This window comes from Artemia franciscana, chromosome 8 (assembly GCF_032884065.1).
Source record: "Artemia franciscana chromosome 8, ASM3288406v1, whole genome shotgun sequence".
In the NCBI taxonomy this organism is placed as follows: domain Eukaryota; kingdom Metazoa; phylum Arthropoda; class Branchiopoda; order Anostraca; family Artemiidae; genus Artemia; species Artemia franciscana.
The window spans coordinates 41,295,796-41,312,715 of NC_088870.1; the positions used below are offsets into that span (position 1 = coordinate 41,295,796).

Consider the following 16,920-nt stretch of genomic DNA (forward strand, 5'->3'; position numbering starts at 1 on the left):
CGCGAAGAAAAAACTTCAATTTCACGTAAGTAAGTTATGAATTATTTGAAAAAATACTTTTTAATCACATGGCATGATTTGAAAAACGCCTTTTTAAACACATGACTAATATAGTTATAAATTATTTAAAAAAAAGTTTTCAAACATACGATCAATATTTTATATTTGTCTTTTTCATGTTCCCTTTTGAGTCAACATGGAAGAAAACAACTCCAGTTTTACATACATAAGTTAAAAATTATTTGACAAAAAACTACTCATAAGCATAAAACTAATATTTGATATGTGTCTTTTTCAGGTTCCCTTTTGAGTCAACATAGAACGTAAGTTAAAAATTATTTGAAAAAAAACTGCCCTTAAGCATAAAACTAATATTTGATATGTGTCTTTTTCAGGTTCCCTTCGAGTCAACATAGACGGGAAAAAAAGTACAGTTTCAGGTAAGGTCAGGTAAGCATATGACTAATGTTTGATATTTGTGTTTTTCAGGTTCCCATTTGAGTAAACATGGAAGATAGAAAACTCCAGTTTCACGTAAGTAAGTTATACATTATTTGAAAAAAAAGTGTTCTTAAGCATATGAATAATATTTGATATTTGTCTTTTTCAGGTATTTTTTTTTCAAGTCAACGTGAAAAAACTTCAATTTCACGTAAGTAAGTTATGAATTATTTGAAAAAATACCTTTTAATCACATGGCATGATTTGAGAAAACGCCTTTTTAAACGCATGACTAATATAGTTGTAAATTATTTGAAAAAAAAGTTTTCAAACATACAATCAATATTTTATATTTGTCTTTTTCATGTTCCCTTTTGAGTCAACATGGAAGAAAACAACTCCAGTTTTACATACATAAGTTAAAAATTATTTGACAAAAAACTACTCATAAGCATAAAACTAATATTTGATATGTGTCTTTTTCAGGTTCCCTTTTGAGTCAACATAGAACGTAAGTTAAAAATTATTTGAAAAAAAAACTGCCCTTAAGCATAAAACTAATATTTGATATGTGTCTTTTTCAGGTTCCCTTCGAGTCAACATAGACGGGAAAAAAACTACCGTTTCAGGTAAGTTCAGGTAAGCATATGACTAATGTTTGATATTTGTGTTTTTCAGGTTCCCATTTGAGTCGACACGGACGATAGAAAACTCCAGTTTCACGTGAGTAAGTTATAAATTGTTTGAAAAAAAAGTGTTCTTAAGCTTATGAATAATATTTGATATTTGTATTTTTCAGGTGTTTTTTTCAAGTCAATGTTAAGAAAAAACTTCAGTTTCACGTAAGTAAGTTATGAATTATTTGAAAAAATGCTTTTTAAACACATGACTAATATAGTTGTAAATTATTTGAAAAAATAAGTTTTTAAACATACGATCAATATTTGATATTTGTCTTTTTCATGTTCCCTTTTGAGTCGACATGGAAGAAAACAACTCCAGTTTCACGTAGATAAGTTATAAATTATTTGAAAAAACACTGCCCTTAAGCATAAAACTAATATTTGATGTGTGTCTTTTTCATGTTCCCTTTTGAGTAAAAATAGAAGGAAAAAAACTAAAGTTTCAGGTAAGTTCAGGTAAGCATATGACTAATGTTTGATATTTGTGTTTTTCAGGTTCCCATTTGAGTAAACATGGAAGATAGAAAACTCCAGTTTCACGTAAGTAAGTTATACATTATTTGAAAAAAAGTGTTCTTAAGCATATGAATAATATTTGATATTTGTCTTTTTCAGGTATTTTTTTCAAGTCAACGTGAAGATAAAACTTCAGTTTCACGTAAGTAAGTTATGAATTCTTTGAAAAAATACTTTTAAACACATGACTAATATATTTGTAAATTATTTGAAAAAAAAGTTTTTAAACATACAATCAATATTTGATATTTGTCTTTTTCATGTTCCCTTTAGAGTCGACATGGAAGAAAACAACTCCAGTTTCACGTACATAAGTCAAAAATTATTTGAAAAAAAAAACTGCCTTTAAGCATAAAACTAATATTTGATATGTGTCTTTTTCATGTTCCCTTTTGAGTCAAAATAGAAGGAAAAAAAAAACTAAAGTTTCAGGTAAGCATATGACTAATGTTTGATATTTGTGTTTTCAAGGTTCCCATTTGAGTCGACACGGACGATAGAAAACTCCAGTTTCACGTGAGTAAGTTATAAATTGTTTGAGAAAAAATGTTCTTAAGCTTATGAATAATATTTGATATTTGTCTTTTTTAGGTGTTTTTTTCAAGTCAATGTTAAGAAAAAACTTCAGTTTCACGTAAGTAAGTTATGAATTATTTGAAAAAATGCTTTTTAAACACATGACTAATATAGTTGTAAATTATTTGAAAAAATAAGTTTTTAAACATACGATCAATATTTGATATTTGTCTTTTTCATGTTCTCTTTTGAGTCGACATGGGAGAAAACAACTCCAGTTTCACGTAGGTAAGTTATAAATTATTTGAAAAAACACTGCCCTTAGGCATAAAACTTATATTTGATATGTGTCTTTTTCATGTTCCCTTTTGAGTCAAAATAGAAGGAAAAAAACTAAAGTTTCAGGTAAGTTCAGGTAAGCATATGACTAATGTTTGATATTTGTGTTTTTCAGGTTCCCATTTGAGTCAACATGGAAGATAGAAAACTCCAGTTTCACGTAAGTAAGTTATACATTATTTGAAAAAAAAAGTAGTTCTTAAGCATATGAATAATATTTGATATTTGTCTTTTTCAGGTATTTTTTTCAAGTCAACGTGAAGATAAAACTTCAGTTTCACGTAATTAAATTATGAATTCTTTGAAAAAGTACTTTTAAACACATGACTAATATAGTTGTACATTATTTGAAAAAAAAGTTTTTAAACATACAATCAATATTTGATATTTGTCATTTTCATGTTCCCTTTAGAGTCGACATGGAAGAAAACAACTCCAGTTTCACGTACATAAGTCAAAAATTATTTGAAAAAAAAAAACTGCTTTTAAGCATAAAACTAATATTTGATATGTGTCTTTTTCATGTTCCCTTTTGAGTCAAAATAGAAGGAAAAAAAACTAAAGTTTCAGGTAAGCATATGACTAATGTTTGATATTTGTGTTTTTCAGGTTCCCATTTGAGTCGACACGGACGATAGAAAACTCCAGTTTCACGTGAGTAATTTATAAATTGTTTGAAAAAAAGTGTTCTTAAGCTTATGAATAATATTTGATATTTGTCTTTTTCATGTTCCCTTTAGAGTCGACATGGAAGAAAACAACTCCAGTTTCACTTACACAATTTAAAAATTATTTGAAAAAAAAACAACTGTTCTTTAGTATAAAACTAATATGTAATATGTGTCTTATTCAGGTTCCCTTTTGAGTTAATATACAAGGAAAAAAACTACAGTTTCAGGTAAGTTCAGGTAAGCATATGACTAATGTTTGATATTTATGTTTTTCAGGTTCTCATTTGAGTCAACATGGAAGATAGAAAACTCCAGTTTCACGTAAGTAAGTAATAAATTATTTGAAAAAAGTGTTCTTAAGCATATGAATAGTATTTTATATTTGTCTTTTTCAGGAGTTTTTTCAAGTCAATGTGGAAGAAAAAAAACTTCAGTTTCACGTAAGTTATGAATTATTCGAAAAAATTCTTTTTAGACATATGACTAATATTTTACGTTTGTATTTTTCAGGTTCACTTTTGAGTAAACATACAAGGAAAAAAACTACAGTTTCAGGTAAGTTCAGGTAAGCATATGACTAATGTTTGATATATATGTTTTTCAGGTTCTCATTTGAGTCAACATGGAAGATAGAAAACTCCTGTTTCACGTAAGTAAGTTATAAATTATTTGAAAAAAGTGTTCTTAAGCATATGAATAGTATTTTATATTTGTCTTTTTCAGGAGTTTTTTCAAGTCAACGTGGAAGAAAAAAACTTCAGTTTCACGTAATTTATGAATTATTCGAAAAAATTCTTTTTAGACATATGACTAATATTTTACGTTTGTATTTTTAAGGTTCACTTTTGAGTCAACATTTGAGAAAAATTAAAACTCCAGTTTCACGTAAATAAGTTGTAAATTATTTGAAATTTTTTTTAAGCATACGACTAATATTTGATATTCGTCTTTTTCAGGTTTCCTATTGAGTCAACATGGAAGAAAAACCTTCAATTTCACGTAAGTGAGTTATAAATAATTAAAAAACAAGGTTTTTAAATATATGACTAATATTTGATGTTTATCTTGTTCAGGTTCTCTTTTGAATCAATATGGAAGAAAAAACTTCAGTTTCAAGTTAGTTATGAATTATTTGAAAAAAATGTTTTTAAATATATGACTAATATTTGATATTTGTCTTTTTCAGGTTCCCCGTTGAGTCAAAATGGAAGGAAAAAACTTCAGTTTCACGTAAGTGAGTTATAAACAATTTGAAAAAAAATTGTTTTTAAACATAGGACTAGTATTTGATGTTTATTTTGTTCAGGTTCTCTTCAATATGGAAGAAAAAACTTCAGTTTCAAGTATTTATAAATTATTTGAAAAAAGTGTTTTGAAATATATGACTAATATTTAATATTTGTCTTTTTTAGGTTCCCTATTGAGCCAACATGGAAGGAAAAAACTTCAGTTTATCGTAAGTGAGTTATAAATAATTAAAAAATTTGTTTTAAACATACGACTAATTTTTGATGTTTGTCTTCTTCAGGTTCCTGATATTTTTCTATTCAGATTCCCTTTTTAGTCAACATATGACCAAGACTTTATATGTCTATTTTCAAGTTCCTTTTTGAGCAAAAGCAGAAGAGAAATACTTAATTTTCATGTAATTAATAATATTATAATAACTTAATAATAACGTAATATATAACAACGCAATTATTGTAACAACATAATTATAATAACTTAATTTTCATGTAATTAAAGCGTATAAATAATATGTGATATTTTTCTTTTGCAGGCTTCCTTTCGAGTCAACATGGAAGAAAAAAACTTCAGTTTCACGTAAGAAAGTTATAAATTATTTGAATAAGAATGTTCTTAATCAAACGACTAATATATTTCTGCTTTTCAGGTTCCCTTTCAGTTAACATGAAAGAACGAAAACATTTGACTAATATTTCATATTTTCTATTTCTCAGGTTTCTTTTTGAGTCGACATGTGAGGAAAAAGACTCCAATTGCATGTAAGTAAGTTATACATTATTTGAAAAAGATTGTTTTAAGAACATAACTAATATTTGATATTTCTCTCTTTCAGATTCTCTTTTGAGTCAACATGGAAAAAAACTTCAGTTTCATTTTAGTAAGTTATAAATTATTTGAAATAGATTGTTCTTAAGCATATGACTAATATTTGATATTTATTCTTTTCCGATTCCATTTTGAGTCAACATAGAAGAAAAAACTTAAGTTTCACGTAAGAAACTCATAACTTGTTTGAAAAAATTGTTTCTAAACATATGACTAATATTTTAAATTTGTCATTTTAACATTTTGTTTGAGTCAACAGATGACCAAGGTTTCATATTTGTCTTTTTTGGGTTGCCTTTTGAGTCAAAACGGAAAAAAAATTTCGCGTAAAGTTTCAGTCATAAAGTATTTTAAAAAAATTGTCCTTAATCATATGACTAATATTTGATGTTTGTCTTTTTCAGGTTCCCTTTTGAGTCGACACGGAAGAAAACAAATCCAGTTTCACGTAAGTAAGTTACAGATGGTTTGAAAAAAATGTCCTAAAGTATATGATTAATATTTGATATTTTTCTTTTGCAGGTTCCCTTTTGAGTCAACACATGGTTAATATTTTAGATTTTTCTGTTTTAGATTCCCTTTTGAGTCAACATGGATGAAAAATGCTAACTTCAGTTTTATGTAAGTAAGTTCCAAATCATTTGAAAAAGATTGCTCTTAAGTATATGACCAATATTTGATATTCAATTCAATTTTCAATTTATTCAAAAAGAAAAGAAAACACATAACAACAACAATAATAAAGATCCTAGAAGCGAACTTGTTAAGGACCAAAACAACAAAAAATTGAAAATGAAGAAGAGAGAGAAAAAAAAGAAAAGAGAAAACAAGGGTAATTAAAGCAAATTGAATAAACATTTGGAGAAATATAATATCAAGATTTTAGTACATTGTTATATAGCGTCCGAAAACTTGTGGATAGCTCGACACTGGAGGGTATTAAATTCCATTGAATTATAGATTTATAAATTGGGGATCGCTGGGCGAAACTAGAGATACACCTGGGGACAATGAAGGAACGGTTGAATGAACGGAGACAGTGGCCTTCAGAATTATTACTATTAAAATAAGATAGTAAGTGGGGAGGAAGTTTTTTACGGTAAGCGGAGTACGCAAGGGATAGATTTAATTTTTTGATGATTTGTTCAAAAGGGATAATACCAAAATCGGAGTACAAGTCCTTGATGGGATATAGTCATGGCAACCGAAAAACTGCTTTGACGGCACGGTTTTGAGCAGATTTTAATTTATTGGTAACTGAAGGATAAGTATTGCCCCATACAGATCCGCAGTATGAGATATATGGGTAAATAAAAGAATAATAAAGGGTGACAAGGATATCGGGAGGAAGAAAATAATTAATTATATTTACGATTAATTAGACGATTAATTATATTTACCTGTCGCAAAATTATGGCTCTGATATAGGACACATGTGGTGCAAATGATAGGCAGGAGTCTATGTGGACACCAAGAAACTTGGCAACTTCGACCTGCGGGAGGAGATTGGTAGAATATTTTAGGTCATGTGCTGGTTGAACTTCAATTTTTTTGTAAGGGGCTCGAAATAATACCACCTGACTTTTCTTGCTGTTAATGGTCATGCAGTTAACGAGACACCACTCCTGTACTCTATTCAGAAGGGTTTGAGTAGAGGTGACGACGAATGGTAAATTAGGACCGGTGATGAAAAAGTTGCTATCGTCAGCAAAAAGTACTGGGTGCACTGATGGGCCCAGGTCCGTAATCAAATCATTAATATAAAGGAAAAAAATATTGGACCAAAAACAGAGCCCTGTGGGACGCCCCTCCGGACAGGTACGGGATGTGAAGTTACCCCGCCCAGTCTCACACTGTACTCTACCAGAGAGATAAGAGCCGAACCATGAGAAAGGAACTCCGTGAATCCCTAGGTTATTGAGTTTACTTAATAAAACACTGTGATCAACCATGTCAAAGGCCTTTGAAAAATCCAGAAATAAGCCCAATACAGTATTTTTAAGGTCAAGTTGGGAACGTATAAACTGTGTGGCGTCTATTAGTGCATGAGCAGTTGAAAATTTGGCATGGAAGCCATATTGATGAGGAGAAATCAACGAATCTGATGAATGATTCCCAAATACAAAGGGAGAAAGACGTCGGAATATAATTCTCTCGAGCACCTTAGATATAACTGGGAGAAGTGAGATTGGACGATAATTGCTTATCTCAGACGGATCACCTTTTTTATGAATCGGGATAACAATTGCTGATTTAAATATTTCTGGGAAGACTCCATTGGTCATAGACAGGTTTGCTATGTGCACAATGGGTTCACAAATATAGGAAGATACGGTCCTAAGAAGCTTATTACTTATGCCAAAGAAGTCAGGTGTACTACTATTAGAGAGACATTTGATAACTTGAAGCACCTCTTTGCGATCAGTTGGAGAGAAAAACATGGATCTGGGATTCTTGCTAGGGTGTACCGACTGTGAGAAGGAACAGGAGTTAGCATTTGGAATATTAGTGAAATAATTATTAAAAGCATCCGGTACTGAAATTGGGCCAATTAATCTGCCACTGATGTCCCTAAGGTTAATAGGAACAGATCTTGAATTCCTTTTTTTGAAAGGATTTCATTTATTGTAGACGAAATTTTTTGCAAGTTCCCTTTGCAGTGAGAGATTATTGAATAATAATATTTTTTCTTTGCTTCCCGGATGAGTTTGGTATATACGTTTTTGTGTTTTTTATAATTAGTCAGGTCAATAACGCTACTGGTAGTCAGGTCAATAACGCTACTGGTATTCCCTTTTGAGTCAACATATAATTAACATTTTATATTTGTCTTTTCAGGTTCTCTTTTGAGTCAATAGATGACTAATACTTTATATTTGTCTTTTTCAGATGCAATTGAGAGCGAAAATGGAAGAAAAAAAAACAAAAAAAAAAAACAGTTTCATGTAAGTAAGTTATAAATTATTTGAAAACATAATTGTTCTTAAGCATAATACTAACATTTGATATATCCCTTTTCCAAGTTCCCTTTTGAGTCAACATGAAAGAAAATTAAATAGAAAAAAAAACAAGTTTGTTCAACCGAAAGTAAGCAGTAGCATCAAAACTAAAAAAAAAGAAATTATTCTGTATATGAGGGGTTTGCCCCCCCCCCCTCCTGAATACCTTGCTCTTCAAACTACAAATTCTTAATACTTTTAAGAAAGTTTCTTATTAATATAAACTTGACCAATAGAAACACAAGCAGGGCTGATACAAGGGTCTTGGTTGCAAGCAATGTCTTAATCCACAAAACTCACACAAGATTGGATTTATACAAGTTACAAAGATAGCAAGGATAAACACTATTAATGACTTACCTCTTTTGCATATAGAGTAGCTTGGTAAGCAGTAATTCTAATAGATAACCCCGACTCGGATCCCCCAACAGATGTAACTCGTCAACTACCACAATGCCCAAATCTTTTAAGGCCTTTTCTTCTAACAGCCTGGAAAAAAACATTAAAAAAAAAAATGAGACACCTTAGCCAGTAAGAAGGCGTAACCTCATATATTAATAGAGGAAAGGTAAAGGAAGGTAAAGGATACGGTACCAGGCCGTTAAAGTCCAAACCGGTGGTACTGATCTCCATTTCTAGGCCCTTCAGCCAGGAAGAGCAAGGGGGGCCAGCCATTCTGTGCTTTCGCACATCCTTCCTGCTTACCTCGCCCAGATTTCTCCAAGTGCCTAATTAGAGCTGGGTTGACTCTGGCTGAGCTTACAGGATCACAACTGACCCCCATCCCAAACCAAATAACCGGCAACACCAGGATTCGAGCCCCCACCCTTTCGACAAAGGATCCCAAATTTATTAATAAGGAAATACTTAAGGAAATATATATAGGAAGGAAATATATTAATAAGAAATACTTGAATAATATATCAAATATATGGCTATGCTAAAAGCTTTGGTAGCAGCCAAGTGATTTGGTACTCTACTTGGCAACATGAGGCCTGAGGTTTGATACCTGCTGCCACAAGGCTAGGCTACTGCCTTGTTACCTGTCCCTGTAAAAAGAGCCAGCAACTGAAAAGTCCAAAATAGCCTGTCAACACACTATGCACCCTCAATGGCTCTGCAGGATCTTTATGGGTATGTTAATTATAAAAAACGTATCCTAAGATCTGAATTTTGGGCAGAGAAATAGGATTTGCAATCTAAGTCTTATATTCGAGGAAATTGAGAGTATTTGTCAGTGAAGTGTGATTAGTGGAGGATCCGGAGAAATTGGGAGAGGGAGAGAATCCGTCCCAATGCCACCCCGGCTTCGGTAGAAATACATTGTGTACCGATTTCCTCATATCTATACAAAACTACCAGCCGCAAGCGCACAACCCCCCAACCCTCTCGCCACCTTGGCTGCAGTTTCTGTATATACAAATATATATATATATATATATATATATATATATATATATATATATATATATATATATATATATATATATATATATATATATATATATATATATATAGACTCATTTGACTCAAAGCTCGAAGAACAGATCAAAGAAATTTAGTAAGAGAAGAGACAGAGAGAGCGATAGAGCAAGAAAGATGGAGAGAAGGAAAGAGAGATAGAGAGTATCAAAAATATCTTTGAAAGACAGAAGGGAACACTTTTATCATGTATTTTACTTTGCTTAATTTTTTTGATTATGCATTATTGGAAAATTGGAGTCTGCATGTCAAAATTTTAACTGTAACAACCTACTTTGGGAGAAAAAACAAATTACTTTAGGACCACACTTGTGCTTTCACACGAAAGCAGACATTTTTGGAATACGTAGCAAAATATCCCAACAAGCAATGCATCTTTTTGAGCCAAACACGGAGCAGGTAGTTTGTTTAAATAAGTTTCGCAGCGAACGCGGCCCACTACTGCCATCTATTCTCGATCTCAACCTTTTTACTGCAAGGCAAGAGGCAGGGCACTTGGGCACAGTAGCTCAAGGAAATAATGCGCCTTATTAAACAAGGGAAAACCAAATGATAATGAAATAAATTGAGAGACGAATACAATATCTATTTAAAAATTATTTTCTGTTTTAAAACATCGTGAACTCCTATTCAGGGCAAGTTGTGAGAGTCAAGTGGTCTATCACATATATACAAGTTGCCATACATACAAGTCTGAGAGGCAAGTTGCCTCTCTAACAAGATAAAATTACTGATCTTTTAAAGATATAAGGTTGAAAAATTAGTGTAGTAATAAGGGTCTGATCTTTGTTTCTGAAAATAGACACAATTACGAAGCTTGAAAAATATGCCAAGAAACACAAAGCATTAGATGGTATTGGTGACTTTTTATAGCGTCAGTTTCCATTCTTATAAGGTATCCATAATCTTTGATCCGACCAAAGAAAAATTCAAAAGAGATATTCACGACAAAAAAAATATCCAAAATTGCTAAATTGCGACCTAGGGTTAAGGTTGGGTACCATCTTTCATGCCCAATAAGGGCATGCGCACTAATTATTTCCATACGCACTGGAGAATCAAGTAGTAATATGTTTCCTTTTAGGAGGGGGGGGGGCAAAACGTATTATACGCATATAGGTTGTCAAAAGTGCGTATCAGTAATACTTCAGGAACATAAAACATGGGTATCGCCAGTACCAAATAATAAAAAAAAGAAAACTAACGGAATATTTTATCAGCAATGAACGGGAAAAATTTTTTTTATCATACCTGGAGGTAAAGCAACGGATGGGGGACAAGATAGGAACAGGTTAAGAAAAAGTACGTGGCAGGGGGTGTCTGAGTGGAGAGTATCCTTTGGGAAAAATATTTACCGTGCGAGGGTTTGTTATTGCATTCTTGCCAACAGAGGCACAACGTTCCTCTCCTGTGCTCAATTATCTCTAGCTTGGGCTTTTTTAGTAGGAGCGAGTACGGTACCTTAGCTTCTTCGTAAATTATTCATAGGGCTCTTTTTTGAATGGATTCAAAAACTTACGACTGAGACTCCAGCTGCTTGTGACTGCGGCTGTGAGCCCTTGGAACTGCTATTGCAACTACATGCAACCTTGACTGCAAACATTACTACATGCAACCTTGACTGCAAAATACTTGCGCCTCTAGCTACTTACGGCTGCTACTGCAACTACTTGCGACTCTGACTGACTTTGAATAGGTGAAACAGTGACTGTGATTACTGGCGACTGCAATTACTCATGGCTGCTATTGTGACAAATTGCAGCTGCAACTGCGTCTTGGAACTGAAACTCCTTATAACTGTAACTATTTGTGGCTGCTACTACTGCTACAACTACTAATCCTGCTACTACTACTATTTCTACTTCAACTACTACTAATACTACTACTAAAATTAAATCAAATAATAAAAGATTAAGTACATCCAGGTTGTAAAAATAGCAGAGATACAATACCTCAAGAATATAATCAGGTATTAACTTCAAACTTTCAGAGAAATTTGAGGGAGAAATAAAACTAAATGAAAATGAAATATGAGTATTCAGATTACTAAAAGGGTATCTGTGCAATATCCCAAGAAAAATTCAACGTATTATGGTGGACATTCAGGGTATGTTTTTGGAGATGTAAAACTAAATCAATAGACACTATGTGTATCCAGTTCCAAGGGGAGTATCTGCAATATCTCAGGAACGACTAAAGATATTAAGTTAAAATTGTCAGGGAATGTTGGATAGGAAATAGAACTAAATCAAAATGCACTATCTGCTTCCAGGGTTGTCCAAAGGGTATGGCTACAATATTTCGGCAAAGGTTAATGGAACTAAGTTAAAGCTTTCGGGGCATGCGGAGGGGGATTGTTGATTAATATTTGTTAATACTAAAAGTTTCAGTTGTCCCTATAAAATCCCCAATATTATGCATATTTTATACCCATATTGTTGAATATTTTTCCCCGTATCAATCGGTCAAAGTATTATAGTACAACTGTTATTGAAAGTTGTTGCAAAATGTTACACATCATATAAATAGTAAGCCCAAATCTGGATCCTCAAAAAAAAAACTAGTTTTTGGTTAACTTAAAAGTAAGGATAAATATCAAAGCTTAATACAAACGGAAATTATTCCATAGAAGAATGGTTATCCCCTCCTCAATACCTTGCTCTTTATGCTAAAGCTGTTGGCACTTTTGAAAAAGCTTCTTATTCTAATTAAACGTTTCATGTGTTTACGCAGCCGTTCTTAAGAAAATGGGACAAACAGTCAAACTTTAACGTAAAGAGCAAAGTATTGAGGAGGGGGCAATCTTTTATATACGGAATAATTTCTGTTCGTTTTAAGTTTTAATGTTGCTCCTTAGTTTCAGTTAAAAAAAAAACTTGTCTTTTTTATTTAATTTCGAATAATCCCGGTAAATGTGGTTCACCCTCCATGAAATATACCCCCTCAAGGGAAACCCCTTCTGGAAAGTTTCACCCAACATAAATTGGACCCCTTCCCCATCCAATTTCCTCTAGAGAGTTCCATCCACACTCCCCCCCCCCGTAAAATATCTTGTAGACAATTCAGCCTGAAAATCATCCTTAGCATACTTTCATTTGAAAAAGACTTTAATTTCTATTAGGCTTCTCGATCACTCCAGAAATGTCCCGTTCTATGGAAATTTTTCACGAAATCAAAACACGCGGAAAATAGCTTCTGTTTAATTCCCCCAGTACATCTCTGCATGCAAAATTTAGTTGGCAGAGAATATAAGACAATAGAAAAGAATTTCGTGATAGGAATTCAGTAAAATCCCCCACCGTAAAGCTTCCCCTTGAAAATTCACCCCCCAGAAATTTTCCTTTCCAAGGAAGGGTCTCCCTATGGAAATCCACCCTAAGCACAAAATTCACACCCAAAAAACATCTGTATACTTCCAATAACAAGTGCTATACGTAAACAATGGGCTAATTTCATGGCTTAGAGGCCTCTCCCCACGGACTCTGAGGAGAAGGGGGTTCATTTTACCCCTAAAGGCATAGTTATTTGACCTTTAAACGATACTGAACAAGTGGTAATCTCTAAATTTTGATCGGGTAGCTTTGGGGGAAAAGGGATCGTGGGAGGGGACCAGTCCCTCTCCAATATTTTTGGTCACTTGAAAAAGGCTCTAAAACTTTTAATTTCCGTTCGATACACCCTCTCCCGATCTTCTAGGATCATTATTTCGATGCAGTCACCCCTGAAAAAACTAAAAAATAAACACGCATCCTTCTTCTGGCAAAAATAGCGTGATTCCACATTTTTGTATATAGGAGCTTGAAACTTCTACAATAGGCTTCTCTCGTATACTGAATCTGATGGTGTGATTTTGATTCCTTTAATTGTAGGGGATGCTTCCCCCCTAATCCTAAAATCAGGCAAGTTTTATCAGGCTGGTAACTTTGATGGGTAACACTAAACTTGATGAATCTTATATATTTGGAATCAGAATAAAACGCTGATTTTTCTGATGTATCCCATTGATAAAAAATTCCGTTTTTTTAGTTTTTCGGTTACCATTCAGCCGAACCACTCCTTACTTAAAATTTGTTACCATGAATTGTTTGAAAAACCAAGAATATTGAAAATATCCTTTTCTTAATCAATGGAAATGACTATGTCAACTAAAAACCAAACAGAAATTATTAAAAAAAAAAAATTATCCATAAAAGAAGCTTTGTCAAAGAAAAGTAAACAGCTACATTAAACCAAAGATGAGCAGAAATAATGTTAAATAATTTGTCAAGCTTAAAAAATACCATAAATGACCCTCAATAAATAACGTAAACTAATAGAAATTACATTAAATAACCAATTAGAGTTAAAACAAGATGCAAATCTCACAAAGTGGAGTAGGGCTAAGGCCCCCAGTGCCCTCTAAAGACAAAAAAATAATTTGCACTTTACTGAAAACAAAATACATTTTAATCGTTTTCTCTTTTAAATTCAAATTCAAAATTATTAAGACTTTCAGGAATGAATACCAGTACATACATTATCGTACATTACCACAGTACATTACCAGTAACTATCAATCGACAATCATTTGTTTTTTCAGTAATCTGGGTTAGGATGGTTATTTCTCTTTTCATTTTTTAATCTTATAAGAAATAAAAACAAATAGTTCAAAGTAAGGATTATTTTTAGAAAAATGAAAATTATGTTCTGGCCGTTAAAAGGCACTGGGTGCGTTAGCTCTATTCCTCTTTGTGAGAGTTTCTGCTTGTTCTGAATATTACTTGGTTATTTATTGTAATTTCTATTCGTTTTGGTTTAGGTGTACTTATTGATAGTGATTTATGGTAGTTTTGCACTGGAAAAGTTACTTAACTTTATTCCTGCTCATCTCTTTCTTAATGTAGCTCTGTATTTTTTTCTGAAAAATTCTTTCACGAAAATAGTTCTTTTTTGAATTGAAGTGAATTATGGGCCCCTTTTCTACACCTTTCATTGCCACTATGGCAAGATATACAAGCCTCTGTAGGTTGTTCACTTGTCTTTTGTTCTATATTATAGTATTATTGGATTTGAATAATATTTTCTTATTTTGTTTTTCCTCCTTTATTTTGTAATTTCGTCGTCCTTTTCTTTTCTTATACTGCAAAGAGCTTTGGTAAGCACCAGTCTCAGGCTTTATAAATGCAAGATTTTGTCAGTAAAATTTCTAAGTAAGTTGCCTACTTTTCAAAAAGATTTTTTTATTTCTACAGTAAGCATTTTTCCTTTTTTTTTTGTTTTTCTTTCATAAGTATTCTAACGTGCTTCCCAAAGACCTTTCTGGTCGAGGCAAGACTTCAGACCCAAAACACGGATGCCGCACCTTAAATATTAAATTATCTGTTTTGATAAATTACTTAAATGATATATATGCCTGGCACATATAAATTACCTGTTTATTAGACTATTAGCCCTTTCTATGGTGCAAATCGCCAAATCGCAGTGCTTGAAACCGCCAGGTGGTGTTTGACTGCCCATAAATCCACCAATTCGAAGTCCGGTGCCTTTGAGTAGCTTCTGTAAAATATTTAAACATAAATACGGCATTTCAAATCAATTAAAATATGAGGGATGGAGGAAAGGGCGATTATGGGGGAATAGAGAGTGGGGGAAACATAGAGATAGAGAAGAGGAAGGGAGAGAAGAGAGATACCAGAAGTAATTTATCTTTTAACTATCCAATAAAATTCGCAATGTCGCTTAATTTTTTTTTCTTTCAGTAAGCTTAAATGTATTTAATTTATTTCCCACTACGCCAAAGATAGCTAACTAACTAGTTTTCCTTGTCAAGAAATTTAAAGGGGATGAATGAGTACAGAAAAATTTAGAGAAAAGCATTTCTTCCAATAGAAAGGCCAGACTTGACACAATACTTAGTACTATTATCCAACAGCTATCCAGAGGTACACCCAGTCTTTACAAAATAAATAATTAAAATAGAAAATTATTTTTAAGCTTCATTTAACTGAGTGCATTCTTTTGGAGTCTTACATAATTTAATAACAGTGAATGAACTATAGGAGAGAAGGGTCAGTGGATATTTCTGTGAATGGGGGTGCTGGAGCCTGAAGCCTCAGAAATATCCTTTCCACATCTAATCTTCTAACTTTCTACGGGATCGCGATAATTGATAAAGGATGGGTGTAATAATTTGACCAATATATTTCTTCATTTTGAGAAAAATTTTTGAAACTCATAATATGGGCAGGGGTGGATGCAGAACCAATGTTCCGGGCTTGCACCGATAAAACATGGGCTCCCTTGTTGGTATTTTTCATCCATCCATCATGCAATAGGTGAAACTTTCAACGTTTTTTGTTTTGTTTTGTGTGCGTGTGTTTTTTTTTTTTTTTGGGGGGGGACAGGTAGCACCCCTGGATCCTTCCCGGGATGTGAATGCTGCACGGTGACAGGTCCCCTCCTATTGCAGCTCTATTTTAGGTGTAATATAAAAGATTACATTCACGTATTAATCTTTAGTCTTTAAAGAAGGGAGATGGGGGGGGGGTTTCGTTGAAGAAGACTTGTTCAAAGAATTCCCTTGAAAACCCCAAAAATGACGACACAGAAATTTTTTGTTGACTTTAAATACCCCGATCACTTAGAAATGTTTTAAGGGGCCCTCCTTTCCAAGGATGGTCTTCATTCCACGATGGTATAAGCGTTGTTAGGCGAACACTGACCTTGAATTAAAAAAATAGTGTTGGAGGGAAGGAGGTTAGCGGTCAGCGTCACATTTAAGAGAGATCTAGATTAAACAGTTCATAGTTGCGAAATGTTATTAAAAATTAACTCTTGGCAACAGAAACATTAATTTGAAGTTTGCATTCATTGTTTTAACAGAATCTAGTATTTATGCTTATTTCTATATACGAATGTCCTTAATTTTAAATTGAATCATTAAAAGCTATTAGAATGTGATTCCTAGAATTTTAGAAAAAGGGGATGAGTAGCCCCGAAATGGGGTGCGATCTCAATAAAATTTAATAAAACCGGGGGCCGGTAACCCCCACCCCTAAAATTTTAGATAAACCTAATATATGGTACTAAAATCAAATTGAAATAAAATTTAAAAAAAAGTTTTTTCTTCAAATGAAAGTAAAGAGCGACAATGAAACACAAAACTATAGAAATTGTTTTGAATTTGAGGGAGTTTACCCCACCCCTTCCCCAGCCTCCAAT

At 32.8% G+C, this 16,920-nt stretch overlaps 1 protein-coding gene across 1 annotated transcript in view; it reads right to left on the reverse strand.

The window, feature by feature from the left end:
• The window catches only part of LOC136030439 (DNA polymerase theta-like), a gene marked incomplete in the record, with an annotated part of 266,307 nt that overhangs the window by 218,138 nt on the left and 31,249 nt on the right, over positions 1 to 16,920 (reverse strand). Inside the window, 2 exon segments of the mRNA XM_065709422.1 lie at positions 8,599 to 8,727; positions 15,131 to 15,255. Of these exon segments, the coding sequence (XP_065565494.1) occupies positions 8,599 to 8,727; positions 15,131 to 15,255 (254 nt within the window).